The sequence below is a fragment of the Bombus vancouverensis genome, chromosome 10, assembly GCF_051014615.1.
Source record: "Bombus vancouverensis nearcticus chromosome 10, iyBomVanc1_principal, whole genome shotgun sequence".
In the NCBI taxonomy this organism is placed as follows: domain Eukaryota; kingdom Metazoa; phylum Arthropoda; class Insecta; order Hymenoptera; family Apidae; genus Bombus; species Bombus vancouverensis.
The window spans coordinates 9,508,762-9,524,400 of NC_134920.1; the positions used below are offsets into that span (position 1 = coordinate 9,508,762).

Below are 15,639 nucleotides of genomic sequence, written 5' to 3' on the forward strand. Positions count from 1 at the left end.
TCGATCAATTTCGATACGGTACGATAGCGTACGAGGAACTTCGTGTAAAGTAATTCGATAACTAAGATACGAAACTGAAGGCAATACTGACTTCCTTATTACATATCAACATCCTTTCGTACACGCGGCCTTTTTCGTTCGTGCAGTTCGGTGCAACATTCCCTTTCGAGAATCATCGTCGTTGTCAGCACTCAGCCGCGTACGAAGCATCGAACGATCGTGGTCAGTCTTCACGTGTTTCGCGACAGATAAATTCTTTATGCAAGAGCAAAAAGTGTCGGAAGCGCGCGCAACTCAGCTGGTAAACGTATGTTTCCGCAGTCGAAAGATCTTTCTTTTTAATCGGCATACAACTCTCTCTCTGGCAATGAACTTGCCTCTATCGTGGTAGCCTAGTGTATCCGCAGCCACGAAACTGGCTAGTTCGGCCTGTTGATCGTTTCGATCCTTCGTTGGTATTTGAGCCGAGTGCACGTCGTCGTTGAACACACAGGATCCTTGAACCGAGCCAGAGTTCGTCAACGATGTTCTTCAGGCTCGCTGTATTCGTCGGCCTGAGCTCCGTCGTCGCAACCATCATCTACTTGACGCCTATACCAGGTTAGCGTATTTTTTCATATTTTCCTTCTTTCTTTCATTTCTCGGAAGATTGATAAAAGTCACGTGTTGTTTGAAGATCGACTACATGAAAGTGGAAAGTAACGTTCGTCGTATTTATTATGCGTGAAATGAATTAGGAGAATGGCTACTTTTGTTGCGAATACACGGTGAAAATGGATTTACTCGAATCACTGCGGCCGATTCTTTTCACGATTTTACTCTTCATCTCGTTCAAGTTGGATTTCAAATTTTAGTGTGAGATTTACGTATTCGCAGTGTGCGAGGGATTTATAATCGTACCTTTCTTGCGATACATTTTCCAAGTGATAATTTCCTAATTAACGTGGTGTTTGTCCCTGTTATGTTCGCCTTTGTTGCTCTCTAGAATTGTACCAATGCGAACGATACTTATTTGGAAAATTGAAAATTATGCAAAGCTAATAGAACGTTTCATAGAATTCTAAAATCACGGTGAGGAAGAAAATGAGATACGTAGCGAACGAAGTAAACACTCGGGAATACTGATAGTTCATGCTTATCGAACGTGCAACCGAGTTGCGTTTACAAGAAATCGTCGACATAAAGTAGCAAATATTTCGCGTGGAATTCACCGAGGCGAATGACCCCGAGCCAAGATTCAGCAACTCGGATATCGCTACGTAAGGATATCCATTCACAACGAGTAATTATAGATACGATATTATTAAGAAAAAAAAGTGAAATAACCGTTATGTATGCTAGATGCGATTCAACTGGTCGCATCACGTCAGTTCATCCTACCATTTGATATCGTAACTCGTTTTATTACGAAACTGAAACTATCTCCGACATCTATCAAAATATCCTTGCACCTGCAACGTTCCAATATATTTTCGAGTTTCCTGTATTTTCCGAACATACCGGACCGCTTAATATCTTTTTGGTATTTTTATCTTCGAAAAGCATCGTCGGTATCTTTCCCACTAATCAGACAAGGAAGTAAATAAGCGAACGCGAACTTGAAAAAAGGAAGCGTTAAGTTGGAAACTAAAGCTTCCTCTTGCATTTTTTCCAATAAATATCTTAGGGTTAGCAACGTCTCAACGCGAGTGAAGCTGTAAACACGCATACGTTGATCGAAATGGTCGAAAGTTGCGCGAGAAAGCGCGTCGTATCGTTCCCATCCGCTTCTCATCCCAATACGTAGCATCTTCGCTTTCTTCCGCTTTTGATATCGGTTCCTCTACGACATTAAACTCCTGTCCCGTACTAGTTGTTACCACTCGAGCAAATTTCTTTCCTTACTTATACACACGGACCATTATCCTTTATTCGTACATGAAATCGCGATCGTGTAGCGCTTTACTTTCACCCTCGAGCAACGATATCGAGCATCTAAACGGTACACAGGCTTCTGCAAACTCGCTCTACGATCTCCTCGACACCCGGCCTTTTATTCGTGGCCACCAGAAAGGTTACAGGAAAGTTTAATCGATTCCTGTTCTCGCAGTATCCGCAGATAAATCACTTTCTTTCTCGAGGAAGAAAGCGAACGATGAAGTCATTTTGGAGAATAATTAAAAACAGGATGACAATCGATCGAAACCTGCTTTCGGGGAAAGTAATTGGCAACAGGTTGCATAACTCCACGAGGAAGAAAGTTTTTCTTCATTCGCGCGTTCTTCTTACGACAAAGATACGTCACCGATCCTAAGCTGAAGGTTTTGCTCGGTTACGATCGCCAGCGAAGATCGTAAACGACAGAAGCTCGTTAATAGAACGCAGCTTTGACATCCCTGCAGCGTGAAGTGAAAGCGAGCGAACATCGTAAGGCGATTGTTCCCAACTCACGCGTGAACGCCTCCTTGTATTTTATTGTAGCTTTTTCTTTGTGCATTTTTCTAACTTTTTCTCTGTTAGTCTGTTTTCTTGTATCAACGGGGAAATCGCTTTTATGTGCGATACAGGTCGATTAAAAAGACGTTAAGCGATCCTTGGTGAAACTTAAAACGCGCGCCTTGGTATCCGTTTCATCGATCGGCTTTCTAACGGCTCTACCGTCTTGGAAACGAAACACCATGGCGACAAAAGGAAAAGACATCTTTGAGTTCGTAGCTCGCTGGATTTCCGCGTCTAACTTTACACAGGCATTTCAGACGCTTTCGTCTCGTAAATAATTATCGATATAGGTCGCTCTACTACGAATATAACTACGCACGGGAAATTACTGGAATTAATTCAGAACATACCGCAACCAATGATTAATGACTATCCGTTCGTCGCGACGAGAAAATAGTATGAACGTTCGCCGAGAGAAATCGATGATCGGGATGATTCTGTCTTGCAAGGCGGAGTAAGCTTGTTGCAGCGACATTGCGTACGTTGTCTGGGTTACACGCACTTACTTCAATATTAGAAATTTCTGATCTCAAGTGCATCTTTTTTTAGAAACTTCACACGAGATACGCGGCAAGTCGGACTGCGTAAACCTCTGCTTAATCGACGTATAAAAAATCCAAACGTCGATCTCTTTCGAATAGAACACGATCTTTTATTTCGTCTCAAAGACGATAGTTTATAATTGGCAATTAGAAATCCCGTTAACAAGTATCAAATAGCCGCACGATCTTTTTCTTCAAAGCTTTCGTTAGATAGTCGGCGCTCGTTTAAACGTTTACACCAGGTATATTACGACTCTGTATGTCTCATCGAGAGATCATAAATTCTCCACGTGCGATCCCTCTAGTGGAAAACGTTGTGACCCCGTTATTTTCCGAATAAGTAACGAATTACGACAGTTTTATCGGGAATTACCACGATCAGATCGCAATAGCGATATTAATTAGCGGGTCTTTTTTTTTTAACTAGCTAAACGAATCGGTGTAACAAGTAGAAAGTGTCACGGCGGTATTCAGCTGGCAGAACGGCACTCGCTTCACGAGTGAGCAGAGCAAACAACCTGGAATTCCCTTCGTCAGCATCAGCGAAAGCGAAATCGAAATCTCTTGGACCCGTCGCGGTCTGCTCAGTGAAAGAGACAGAGATGCAGATAGACACGATCGTGCAGACAGAGACAGTTGCACAGCGATAGAAGAGGAGGGATACCGAGATGAAAATCACGAAGGAGACCGGCGAATTAAAAATATAAATCAAATTGCACAGCGCTTGGAAAATCACATAAAAGTTTTGTCGATTACCGATTAAACGATATCGACGTAACGAATGAAGAGAGAAGAAAAGTTATAGCTAACGGGCAGTGATTCGTATTTCCCAGACTCGAACAGCCACGCTTGTTTCGTGGCAATCGATCTAACGGACTAACCGGGCTTGATGATACCAGTATAGGTATACGAACAGAGACGGATATGCGTATAATCGCGAAGACGGAGACAGATGTCGGTATGCAAGCAGAAATACATAAAGCAGTTTGTAACTATAAAGCAGAGATAGATGTAGAGATATCCAAGTTGAAACGTATACAGATACAGTTGGATGCAGACAGGGACGAAGCCTGATGGATTGGGAGAGTAAGAGAAAGAGTTACGTATCCTGTGGTTCAAAAGTTCAGAAACGAGGGATTAATCCACTCGCTTTTGTTTTCCTCGTGCACGGATTGGTCCTGACAAATAAGAAGAAAAGGTGTCGATAATCGATCTACATGTGGCACCTGGTCGTCTGTGAAAAAAGGTAACGAGAGTTGGATTTAAGGAGCAGCTGATTAACTCGTTAGGAGATATCAGACTCGTAAATCACGGTTGCAGCTTCCACAAATGCCAAGAAGTTTGTGGGACACGCGACGACCTAATCGATGAAGCTCCTCGATGCTGGTACTCGATAAAAGAAACAGCGAAAGTAAATAAAACAAATAGAAAGGGGAAAGGTAAATATCTGGAAGAAGGCAGAAACGTATCTGGCAGGTGGATGGAAAAATGCAGAATGAAAAATGATAAATAAATGTGTATGCGTGAGTAAACGTAATCAGAGAAGAGGTAAGATACACACGGGGCGTGAAGTGGTTCCTCTACCAGCTCCCTTCAGGCCAACTTTCACTCGCCATATCGCCGTCTCTGACACATATTCGATATACACATGGTCGCACGATTTCAAAGAACCAAGAGGGGGCAACTACGATACTGACCATCGTATTATCGTCTCTGTCCAATCGTTGGCTATCGTGAAAGAGCCTCGACGATGACTAAACGAGAGCGTAGAGCTGAAAAAAAGAAAAAAAAGAGGAGAAGAAAATGGAAATACACGAAATGCAGTCACGCAGAGGCAGAGGAGGGAATGGAAGGTCAGATAGAGAGAGGGGTGAAGATTATTTCCAGTTCTGGCAATGAAATTTCTGCCAAAACTGCTGGCTGCTCGTCAGTCGTTCACGAGAACCGTGACAGTGTCTTGTCTCCTCTCTCGTTCTGGCTTGATCGTGTTGAATTGGTATCTGTGTAGTGAAACTGTCAATTTCTCTTTGGTTTTTCATCGTCGTCTTCATCGCTTCTACATTGCAACTTTTTTTATTCTTTTTCTCATTTTCATTTGTATTATCGTTCATTCGATTTGCCGTTCCATTCGTCGTTTTAATCGTCCGCTGTATTCATTGAATTTTTCATTGGAATTTTTCATTGCTTCCACTATCTGGGTCGAGTTAGACATTTTCATTTTTTCGTATGTTCGCCCGAGACTCGGACTAGACTTTTTCTACCCTTCTTCGATTACTTTCATCGTCCCCGTCATTACCTTTCGTTTTTAATTCGCCTGCATCATTCGGTTTCATCGTTCGATCCTTCGATCGTAGTAAATCATTCGATTGAATTTTTAATTAAAATCATCCACCGTTCCATTATCCGAGTACATCGGATTGAACTTTTGCGAAACGCGGAAACTCGTTTAGTTACGCGGTCGAGATGGTCTTCTATCGGTCGTTTCGCAGGATCCTTCACCGGTTATTCGCTTAGCAGTGGAAATGTCAGTTCGGTGCAGAGATCGAACGTTTACGCGAATGATCTAACTTTTTCAAGTTTTGCTTCGTTCGACTATATGGAGCGGACGTTACGCAAGTTTTAATCGACGCGGCTCACGCGAATCAAATTTTCCTATCGGTCAACGGCAATTACTATAATTGTTACGTAATTGACCACTGACTTTCAGACAGCTATGACGATTAAATCATAATAATAGTCCCGTTCGATAAACTTCTTACGCTGTATTACGTACGATTACGAAATTGATTGGCCTATATATTCACGCGATTAGCATATTTGATTTTCGAAAAATGGTAGAAATTCGTTTCTCTTTTAGCTTCGTTTCTATGTTCCATCTGATCGTTGTTGTTGAAAGAAAGCGAAGAGATGGTCGAGTATTTGCGTAAATTTATACGAACACCTCTAACGTTTTACTTTTTCAGATTCCTATGGACGTCGTTTTTGATTCCAAATTGACCTTTTACGTCATGTGGATGTAATTCTTCGTTTCACGCGGATTGATACTTTTTGACTAAAAAAACCAGACAACAACAGTACGCACGATCGTTCTCTAATCCGAATAGAAAGTCGAAAGAAAAAATAGAAGTCGTTCCTTGTTACAGTCTTCGACGTGATAGTGGACGAAGCGAAGTGACGGTACGGATTGTTATCGCGACGTTCTGTGAAAATAACGAACAATTTTATCGCTTTTGTTTTCCTCATGCACGGTTTGGTCCTGACAAATAAAAAGAAAAGGTGTCGATAATCGATCTACATGTGGCACCTGGTCGTCTGTGAAAAAGGCAACGAGAGAAAGGGAAAGGCAGAGGAAGAGAGAGGACCCGAGTTTAGTTCTGGCTACGAAAATTCGGCCTACTCAGTTGTACATCGGAAAGCGTAACGGTGTTCGCGAGCTCACGCGTGCCTTGTTCAGGTTTGATATGGGTTTCCGTGCCATCGATTTAATCCTTGCATTTACCTGCCACTTGTCAAAGTTACGATCTCTTCGAAATGTCCCTCTTCGATCGAACGAAGATTCTTCGTCCTCTCATCGGAATCCGTTTTTACAGCCAGTGAAGTTCGATAGAAAACTCTCGGCTATTTGTTTTTTCCTTTTACTTTTTCCTTGGTGTAACGACTTTCCAGTGAAACCGAATCGAAACAGGTCATTTTCGCTCTTCGCTGAAATCCAAATATCAAGATCGATCAATCCCATCTCGTGAGTAGACTCGCGAGTCTTATTTTATTCCTTGGAAACAACGCCAGTTCGAAACTACATCGTCGTTCTTTCTTGCTTTAGGGGAAGAAATGTTCTCGTTGCCTGTCGGTTTGATCGAAATTAGCGCAATTACATAAGTACACAGTGGAGTAACTTCAATCGGAAGCTAACTGATAAGAATGCTGGGCGATTCGAGTTATGCTGGACGCGCGGTTCAATCACGTTACGATGGGACTCTGTTACGCGAAGATTATACAAATTTTTACGTAATGATAACGGCTGGATTTAATGGGGAACGCGATTAGATGGCCTTCGTGCATCTGCCTCAGACGTTATTCAACCTTCTTTCCTGCTTGCTTTCTTACTCGCAAAGAAAATTCATTAAATTACATCATGTACGTTGCCGGCAGTAAAACCGGTCATTTTCAAGTATCCGTTTGCCCTCTTCCTTGACAGTTGTTCGCTCATTTTCTCAACAATCGTTCGTTCTTCAACGAGAAATTACGCGGACCACGAATAAGAAAGGATAACGTTTTCTTTCTGTTTCACGAGTTATCAAAATATCTCTTTAATCACGATCGAGTGAAAGTTGCTTAACAGAATTAATAGAAAGTTTTTCAGTATACCGACTTGTAAAAAGTAGTAACATTCTCTTTTATTAAAGCAACCAATCGCGTTCACTCTGCTTAGCAGGCCGCTAAAGGAACATCTCGCTAATCGTAATCTCTACATCGGGGCAACATCGTTAAATACGTTACATCATCTTTTACATTGCTTTTCCTTCGTACGTAATAATCCGCAAAGTATATATATCTTCGGAATTTCATTTTCTTTCTCATTTTCCAGGCGAAGAGGAGAAAAAAAGAAATTCGGGAATCGGGCGTATTTGCTTAGCTAGCCACGCGAGCAGAAGTCAAACAGCTCCGACTTTCATCCTCAGCCGAACGATTATTCCTTTCGCTCTTTTTCTCCACGTGGTTCACTTTCTCCGCGCTGACATCAGAATTTCGTCGCTGGCTATCGATTCACCGTCATCTTCAGCCGCTTGAAAATTCATCCTCGTAATCGACCAACTCCCCCCTCCGCTCCTCCTTAATTCCTGTTTCATCCGACGTTCTCCATCGATCATCCTTTAATATTCGTTTCGTTTCGTCTACTCTTAATAATCGTTTCGCCTGATTTTTATAATTTCATACGCGCATGGTCAAAACGAAACACGACTGCGATACATCAGAGGTCTAAGCAGCTAGCAGGTTGCTTCTCAGACTTTCTGAGTCGAATGATCCTGCAAAGAATGCAGTCACCTGCTGTTATCCTTGCATAACAATTCGGGTAGACGATGCGCGCGTCAACGAGTGCCGACTTGCCGATGATGCTGGCCACCTACGGTCTACGATTTCTCGTGGTCGTCTTCACGATCGCGGCTGCGGCCACCTTTTTGCACGTGAACAATTATAGGCCCAGTAAGTGCTCGTTCCGCGTGTTTTCCTTCGCACAGAAACGCGAGACACAATTTTAACCGATCTTTGCCATCCGACAGAATCTTTGATCGTTCGACCAGAAAGTCACGTAATTCTATCGATAGAGAAAAATACGCAATTCCGTACCATCCGAAATCCAATCCCGAGGATCGTGAAATTCGTAGCAATTTTCCTTTCGTAGTTCTCAAAGTGGAAACCTGATAATTAATGGATCGAGCGAAATTTTCCGAGAAATCGTGTTAAAAGTAACGACAGCAATGTGCGCATGTGTTTGCTCGATCGATCTTACACGATGATTTATTTTCTTGCTTTTGTGTTTATTATAGAACAAATATTCCTCTCCTGCGATAGACCATGCCACCATTTGGATTGGCCAATGATTTGTCGATTGAAGCTCACTCTGGAAGTGTTCCAGTCGCTCAGCAAGTAAGATTATCATCTGTCTCTTTCTCCATCTCATTATTTACAACTGACCGTAATATTTCGTCGCGATGCACGCATCGGTGGCCGCGAACGCGTTAAAAAAGCTGTAACAAAACCGCTAAATGTACAGGGTATCCCAGGTTTTAGCGATCACGATGTGCCGGTATATTCACTGACGAGGATCAAGCAGAAGGAGAACGTTACGTATAATACGGGTCATTCGATGCTTCTTGGAAACGTCGCAGCATGAAAATACGATTAATCGTATACATAGAAAACATCGATGAAGTTTGACCGTTAAACCCTGGACACTCTGTATATTACAAATTTCTATAGACGCTCGGCTAAATCTCCTTATCATGCAAAAAGCAAGGAAAAGGCGAAGAAAAAGGGGGAAAATATTGGCCGATCGTTTCCATAATGTATATTAGGTCACTTTCGAACCGATGGCAACGTCTTTCGAAACTTTTTGAAAATTGGATCAAACGACTTCGTTTCACTCGAGAAGTTAAGAGGTTTAGTTCGCCAAGAGTGACGTATAAAAAAATTGTTTCAGAGACTTGCAATCGATCGGAATGGCGAAGAAAGAAATAAAGGTCGCGTTTTGCAACTTGTTTCGTCTGGGATTCTAATGAAAATTTAAACAATACGTGTGCAACATTTATATACGGCGAACATTTTATAGAAATCGTTGTTTGTGGAACACGTGTTGTTTAAATTCTCATTACGATGCCAGAGAAAAAAGTTGAAAAATGCGGCATTCGCTCGTTTCTTCGTGATTTCGACCAACTGCATGCAATTTTTTCAAATTTCTTTTACGCCTCATCTGCCAGAACAATTCTCCTAACTTCTCGAGGAAGACTCCGATCGTTTCAATTTTTCAAAGGTTTCAAATTTTGAAAGTAGCTCGCGATAAATTTATGCATATATTTTGTACGTAATTTGCAGTAAATACGCGTCGAAGATACCGTTTTCCACATCACATCGCGTTATAGCGCGCTACGTTTAGTTATATCAGCGACGCAACGATTCCCGCATCCAGCGATCATCTTCATCAGAATCACCGACCGAGTTACCAACACGAACCACTGTTACGCAATTCCTCGAGCGCTGAAATGCGGAAATCTTTCGCGCCGCTACTCGCTGTCCTATCGTTCACGCTCCGACTGTAATCTCTATGATTTACGCAGCTACCTGTTTTTCTTCATTGTTCGCAATCTCTGCTCCATAGATCGTGCGGCGATTGTCCACAAAACGAAACGGCATGTTTGTCCGATCACTGCGTCTCGGCGGATGGACAAAGACGCGGGATCCTCACGGCGAATCGTCAGCTGCCTGGCCCCATCATTCAGGTATTTCTCGAAATTTTCTTACGAATATCGAAACGAAGTTGAAAGGGAGAGAAAGAGAGAAGAGTTGCGATTCGTGGGAGATAACTGGGAACGTTTATGCCACGGAATCTTGGTCATTCGAACTAATTGTTCGGAGAATAGAATAAATTCAGTTTGTTTTTTTTTTTTTTTTTTTATTGAAGAGGATCGTTTCGAGCTGTTTGGTAAATGTCGATATTAAATGGGAAGGCGGACCTTCGAATAAAAATTTTGCGATATTTTCCAGTTTCTATCCTTGCGTCTCGATTTGTTTAATTAAAAGATAGAGTCCTTAAATATTCCAGGAATATTCCGATAATCGAGGTTTTACCGTGGTTTGTAAGGAGAAAGTCGATACCGAGTGACCGTGAAGTTAGAGGATGCCGAAGCCGTAAAAGATCGTAAGAAAGAGAGAAGCTCGAGGTTATAGAAGTGGAAGTAGAGGACTCGGCGATCGTAAAAGTTGGAATAAAGAACTTGAAGGTTATAGAGATTGAAATAGTGGATTTCCGGCGTCGTATGAGCAGAAATAGGGGACCCCGGGGGTTATAGAAACCGAAGCGAGCGACCAAGGGGGTTGTATGAATTAAAATAAAGAGCTTGGCAGCGATAGAAATTGAAATAGAGGGTCCCGTCCGATAGAATTCCAAGCGGAGAATTTCAAGGTTACAGAAGACGAATATAGAGATCGCACGGAGATGGTGAAACACACCGCAGTTCCAAAAACTGAAGTGGAAAATTCACTGAATTCGAGAACCGAAGAATTCGAAACTACACCGAAGTGTAGTATTCCTTTGTCAAAGAAACAGAAACGTTAGAGTCGCTTATGCAGAATCACTTTGACTTTCTCTCCTCTGACAACCGTGTCGAATCAATTTATGTTGGTTTCTCAAATACATTTGCCATTTTCACTCGTGCGTCGTATCACGTGCTTGCGGATAATCGCTATCTTCTCCGCTATCGTATCTGTCCGTGCAACTTGTATCCCGAAAGACTGACGTTTCACGCGAATGTTCGAACAAGCATTCGTACTTGGTTTTTGTCGTATCGTACGTTATTTAGATAGCGGTCTTGCAAAAAAATTCTTGGAAACTAGCTACAGATAAGAAACAAGATTTATCTCTAGCCAATTAACGCATACCGAATGTTTCTTTGGTTGTTAGGTTTGCGAGAACGATATCTTGGTAGTGGACGTGATTAATCGGATTCCGGGTAAAACTGCGGCGATGCACTGGCGAGGCCAAACGCAGATTGAGACGCCGCATATGGACGGCGCACCTCTGGTCACTCAGTGCCCGATACCGAGCTACACCACCTTCCAATATAAATTCCGCGCTTCTTCCGCTGGAACTCATCTATGGCATGCTCACGCTGGTAAGTAGTTAATGCTTTTGTTCGCCAGTTACGAACGATCGTAACAGCCTGATAGCGAAATTACCATATTTCCGATTACTTGAATCGTTCTTTTTATTAGCAACGAAGCCTGCTGGTGAAAGTACAGTGAGCGATACTTTGCAAAAATTGATACTTCCATACGAATCTACGAATTGTTTCTTCTTACTTGTATTAACAACGTGAATTAGAAGGACATTCGTTCGATTTGTAGGTGCCGACGTTACTAATGGCATATTTGGCGCGTTGATCGTGAAGCAAGCCGATATCAAAGATCCTCATCGCGCTCTTTACGATATCGACGATTCGAATCATGTGGTTCTCGTGAGCCAGTGGCAACATTCCACCGAAATCACGTTCACCGACGGCCACGCGAAACCAGCGATCCTTTTGGTGAATGGCAGGGGACGACAGCCAAATGGGCCGAACGTCCCTTTAACTAGGTTCACAGTTATCCCGGGACGACGTCACAGATTCCGCGTTGCGAACGCTGGTGGTGCTGGATCCTGTCCAATAACGATCTCCGTCGATGCTCATCCCCTTCTTCTGATCGCTCTCGATGGCCAGCCAGTGGAACCACGACAAATTGCATCGATTACATTGGCGAAAGGTGAGTGTTGTCGCATGCACCGTGTATTCTCTGTATATAAAATACAGACTGTTCCAGTATCGGTGGTACGAACTGAACGGGGTGATTGTATTAGGTGGTCCAAAAAGTTTCTTTCGTTGTATAAGGAAATAATGGATGCACATTTTCAGTTTTATATTATTTTATCGAATTACGTATGGTCCATTTGGTTCTATCAAAGTAAAGATCACACTGTTCGACAGATTAGGTTTCGTGTTTGGATGAAGATGCATCGTTGTAAAAGACGTGTCTGTAAAAGAAAGACACTTTTTGGACAACCTAATACATTTTTATTTATTTAGTTGTCTGCATTCACAATTTGTCCGATTTGGACATTTGTTAGAATTTTTTGGCTGTTTGATTATCACGCGGGTGGCTACCCCCAGCGGGGTACCATCTTCGTGTTTGTTGGGTTATATCCTTTGTGAACTTAATATGTGAGAAAATAAGTCGAAAATATGGAATAAATCTTTCTTATTCGAGTTAATTGAATTTTTCAATTAATCCTTCGTTTCCCAACGTATTCTTCATTTTTAGTTCTTCGAACGTCGAAATGATCTTCGCTTCCTTAATCGTCCAAGACCTGCGTTGTCCTCGGAGTAAACTTTTGATTTAATATGTACGTTTCTACGTAAATGGGTAAAGTGAATAATAGTTTGCATCGAGATGAGTTTAACCACGGCATAGTGAAGCGTACTCGGAGGAAATTCAGAGTCGATTTTCTCGAAGACGAAACCTCGAACGAATATTTGAAATATCACTCGATTGTAATTTATATTATTCCATATATTCCACTCGTTTTCTCATGTACGATCACCTCCTACAGATTGTACCATCTATACCGGGACACCTTGTATAATGTAGGATGTAGCAGATCCTAACAGGCTAATTTCCAAAGCAAATGGAAATTAAAGACGTTGCTTATCGATATGAAAATTCATATATCTTACGCATAAAGAAGCGAAACGCGAATAAGTGTGCCTTATCTTCTAGCTATTGCGCGTACTTTATTTTTGTGTATTTATTTTACATATTTCCGCACTGGTGCTCACCTTTGCGCATAAATGCATAAATTCATAAATGTTGGCATTTATAATTGTTGCAACGAATATGTAGCAATTAAAATCGCTACAAACGTATAAGATTAAAGTTGCAACTTTGGTTCTTCAGATTTCTTTCTTTCAAAGAGCCGAAGCGAACGATTCTCAGATTATGGAAACATCGCTTTTCTGTCTTTCCAAAAGATATTGATTTTATCAGTAAGCGACAGACCAGCTACTGCTTCATTCTCGTAACTGCACACGCAGACCGTGACACATACAGAAAAATTGCAAAATGTATCGCAGGCGAGAGAGCAGATTTTATCCTGAAGGCGAACAAGCGAGTTGCTTCCTACTGGATGAACGTGTACACGTCGAAAGAATGTGCAATCAGTCCCATAAACGGTGCCGCGATCTTAGAATACAAGGGAAGTTCAACGAAGGATCCGTTGCCCGTGGCGGAAGCTACTGAACAGTCGGAAGTCGAGGAAGTTGGAGTGGCGATGACGACGAACCCCGCGGCAAAGTGTGAAAATCCAGAGAGTCTGTGCGTGACGGAATTGCACGCATTGCGGAAGATACCAGCTGCTCTAGGGAAACCGAAAACCGACGTCACCATCCGTTTGCCTATTAATTACAAGCTGCAGACGAACGATATCGTTGGTAAGCGACCAACAACCGGTAAATAAATAGTAATTTTCTTGAAACGCACGACCATGTTTCGTGAATTAAAATTATGAATTTTCTTTGATTTATCCATTTGATTTGATTTGTTCGCGCGTGTCTTTAATTACCTTTGGAAGAAAAACTCTGTCAGATCTATAAGATCAACGTGGATATTTCATAGACGTACCAAAATGAATGCTGTCAACCGTAACAGACTTTTTTCTCCGTTTCTTCTTTCTAATTCTTCTCACGCGCCTCGTTTCTCCTTTTCCCACTGAACTTTCGAGTTACGGCGTGATTTAATCTACATGGTTCTGTGTAGTTCTCTGTAACTCGATTTAATGACACGCGGGGAAAGTGCGAAATCTGACACGCACGCGGTCGATATGCTAAACGATGAAAAATCGAGGACAGGTTACGTTTAACCAATGCCGCAGAGAAAACGGATACTGTTAATCCCTGGTTTATCACATATCGCGGTAACTTCGGTCTGCGTTGCAACGTCCACGGACGTTGAAACTACTTAACGAGCGGTCTTCGTGTGTCTGACCTTAACCATCTTATTTTACTTTCAATAATTACGAGGAACACGCGTCTGACAAGGTAACGAAAGAGAGCGTCACGAAGGTTCGTAATTTCTAAGAAATTTCAACCAGGCGATCTCTTCCTACCATATGAGATGCAATAGCGTGAATGTAAATTTCATTTCTCGCTAGCATCCTCTTTACGAACGTCATCGCTATACTCATACCGCGTCGGCGTTATTCCATAGTTTTATTCCAAACGTAGTAAAAAATGACAGTCCACTCGACGTTCTCGTCTATTTCCGAATGTATACGCGAGAAAGTAGAATATACTTTTCACAGCCTATATAACGTCATACATTCCATCATACGCGAACATACCGAAAAACGTTCTCGCAGGACGTGATTTGCATGTCATAAAAAATACAGGTTTCCATTCGAAGATTTGACTGCAACGTTCGCAGTGCGCACGTTTCAAGTTGTTCGCAGGGACAAATAAAGGAAAACGTAACGTGTCCTCGACATCTGACGACTCGATATCGCACGACCTTGTCTGCGACAATTTTTCGTGTCGTTCGCATTTTTCCATCTATTTCAACGTTCTCGCGCGAACCGAACACGTTGTATATTTAGAAATAAAGAAAACTGTTCGTACACGTGAAATTAATTTTAATTAAATGTATTTAACGTTATCGAAGGAAACAGCGGCGTGGAGATGAGAGTTCTGAACGTGAACAACGCCACGTTCACGTACCCGTCGTCACCGCTGTTGACACAGGGCGCCGACGTCTCCGAAGAGACTATGTGCTCTTCCACCCCCGACGAGGACGACGCTCGTGTCGAGAACAACGAAACTGCGTCGTTGTCGTCGCGACGCTGCCGCCGTAGCGACGCTACCGCTTCAGACGTTTGCGAGTGTGTTCATGTGAGGTATATACCGCTCGGGGCGACCGTCGAGATCATTCTCCTCGATCAAGGTAACTAACTTTAATTCGTCGCTTTTATCGGATGATCCAATTTTTCTATTAAACACCGCTCCGATCGAAACCTCCTAATGTAATTGCTCGATTACTTTGAGATGACGTCACGCTGCTCGGAAACATCGTAGCGAAATTTCAGAAAAAGATGCTCGTTTCTTTTTCTTTCTTGCTTCTTGCAATTTCGTAGAGCAACATACGATATAGGATAGCGAGACGATCTCGAAAATGAGAAGGAAACTATTCATCCTTCGCTAATGTTAGCTCGTTTAAACGAACCGCTAAGAAACGACGAGCGGAATAGCATCTCTGTTTTCTTAGCATCTACCATCGTACATTTTAAAATACACAAGATTCCTCATTTCGCTGCTCATGTGCG

General features: G+C 42.3%; 1 protein-coding gene across 5 annotated transcripts in view; it reads left to right on the plus strand.

Moving 5' to 3' along the window:
* Nucleotides 1–15,639, plus strand: part of LOC117157042 (uncharacterized) — a 39,681-nt gene that overhangs the window by 21,590 nt on the left and 2,452 nt on the right. The window contains exons 1-8 of one of the 5 annotated variants that reach the window (XM_076622105.1): nt 4,804–6,474; nt 7,994–8,222; nt 8,567–8,666; nt 9,895–10,015; nt 11,197–11,407; nt 11,640–12,035; nt 13,400–13,756; nt 14,982–15,260. In XM_076622105.1, coding sequence (XP_076478220.1) covers nt 8,099–8,222; nt 8,567–8,666; nt 9,895–10,015; nt 11,197–11,407; nt 11,640–12,035; nt 13,400–13,756; nt 14,982–15,260 — 1,588 coding nt within the window. In that variant the 5' untranslated portion in view covers nt 4,804–6,474; nt 7,994–8,098. Of the gene's footprint in view, nt 1–88; nt 601–4,803; nt 8,223–8,566; nt 8,667–9,894; nt 10,016–11,196; nt 11,408–11,639; nt 12,036–13,399; nt 13,757–14,981; nt 15,261–15,639 lie in introns of those variants that run through there. The other 4 variants (XM_033334695.2, XM_033334696.2, XM_076622106.1 and 1 more) reach the window with 4 other exon arrangements.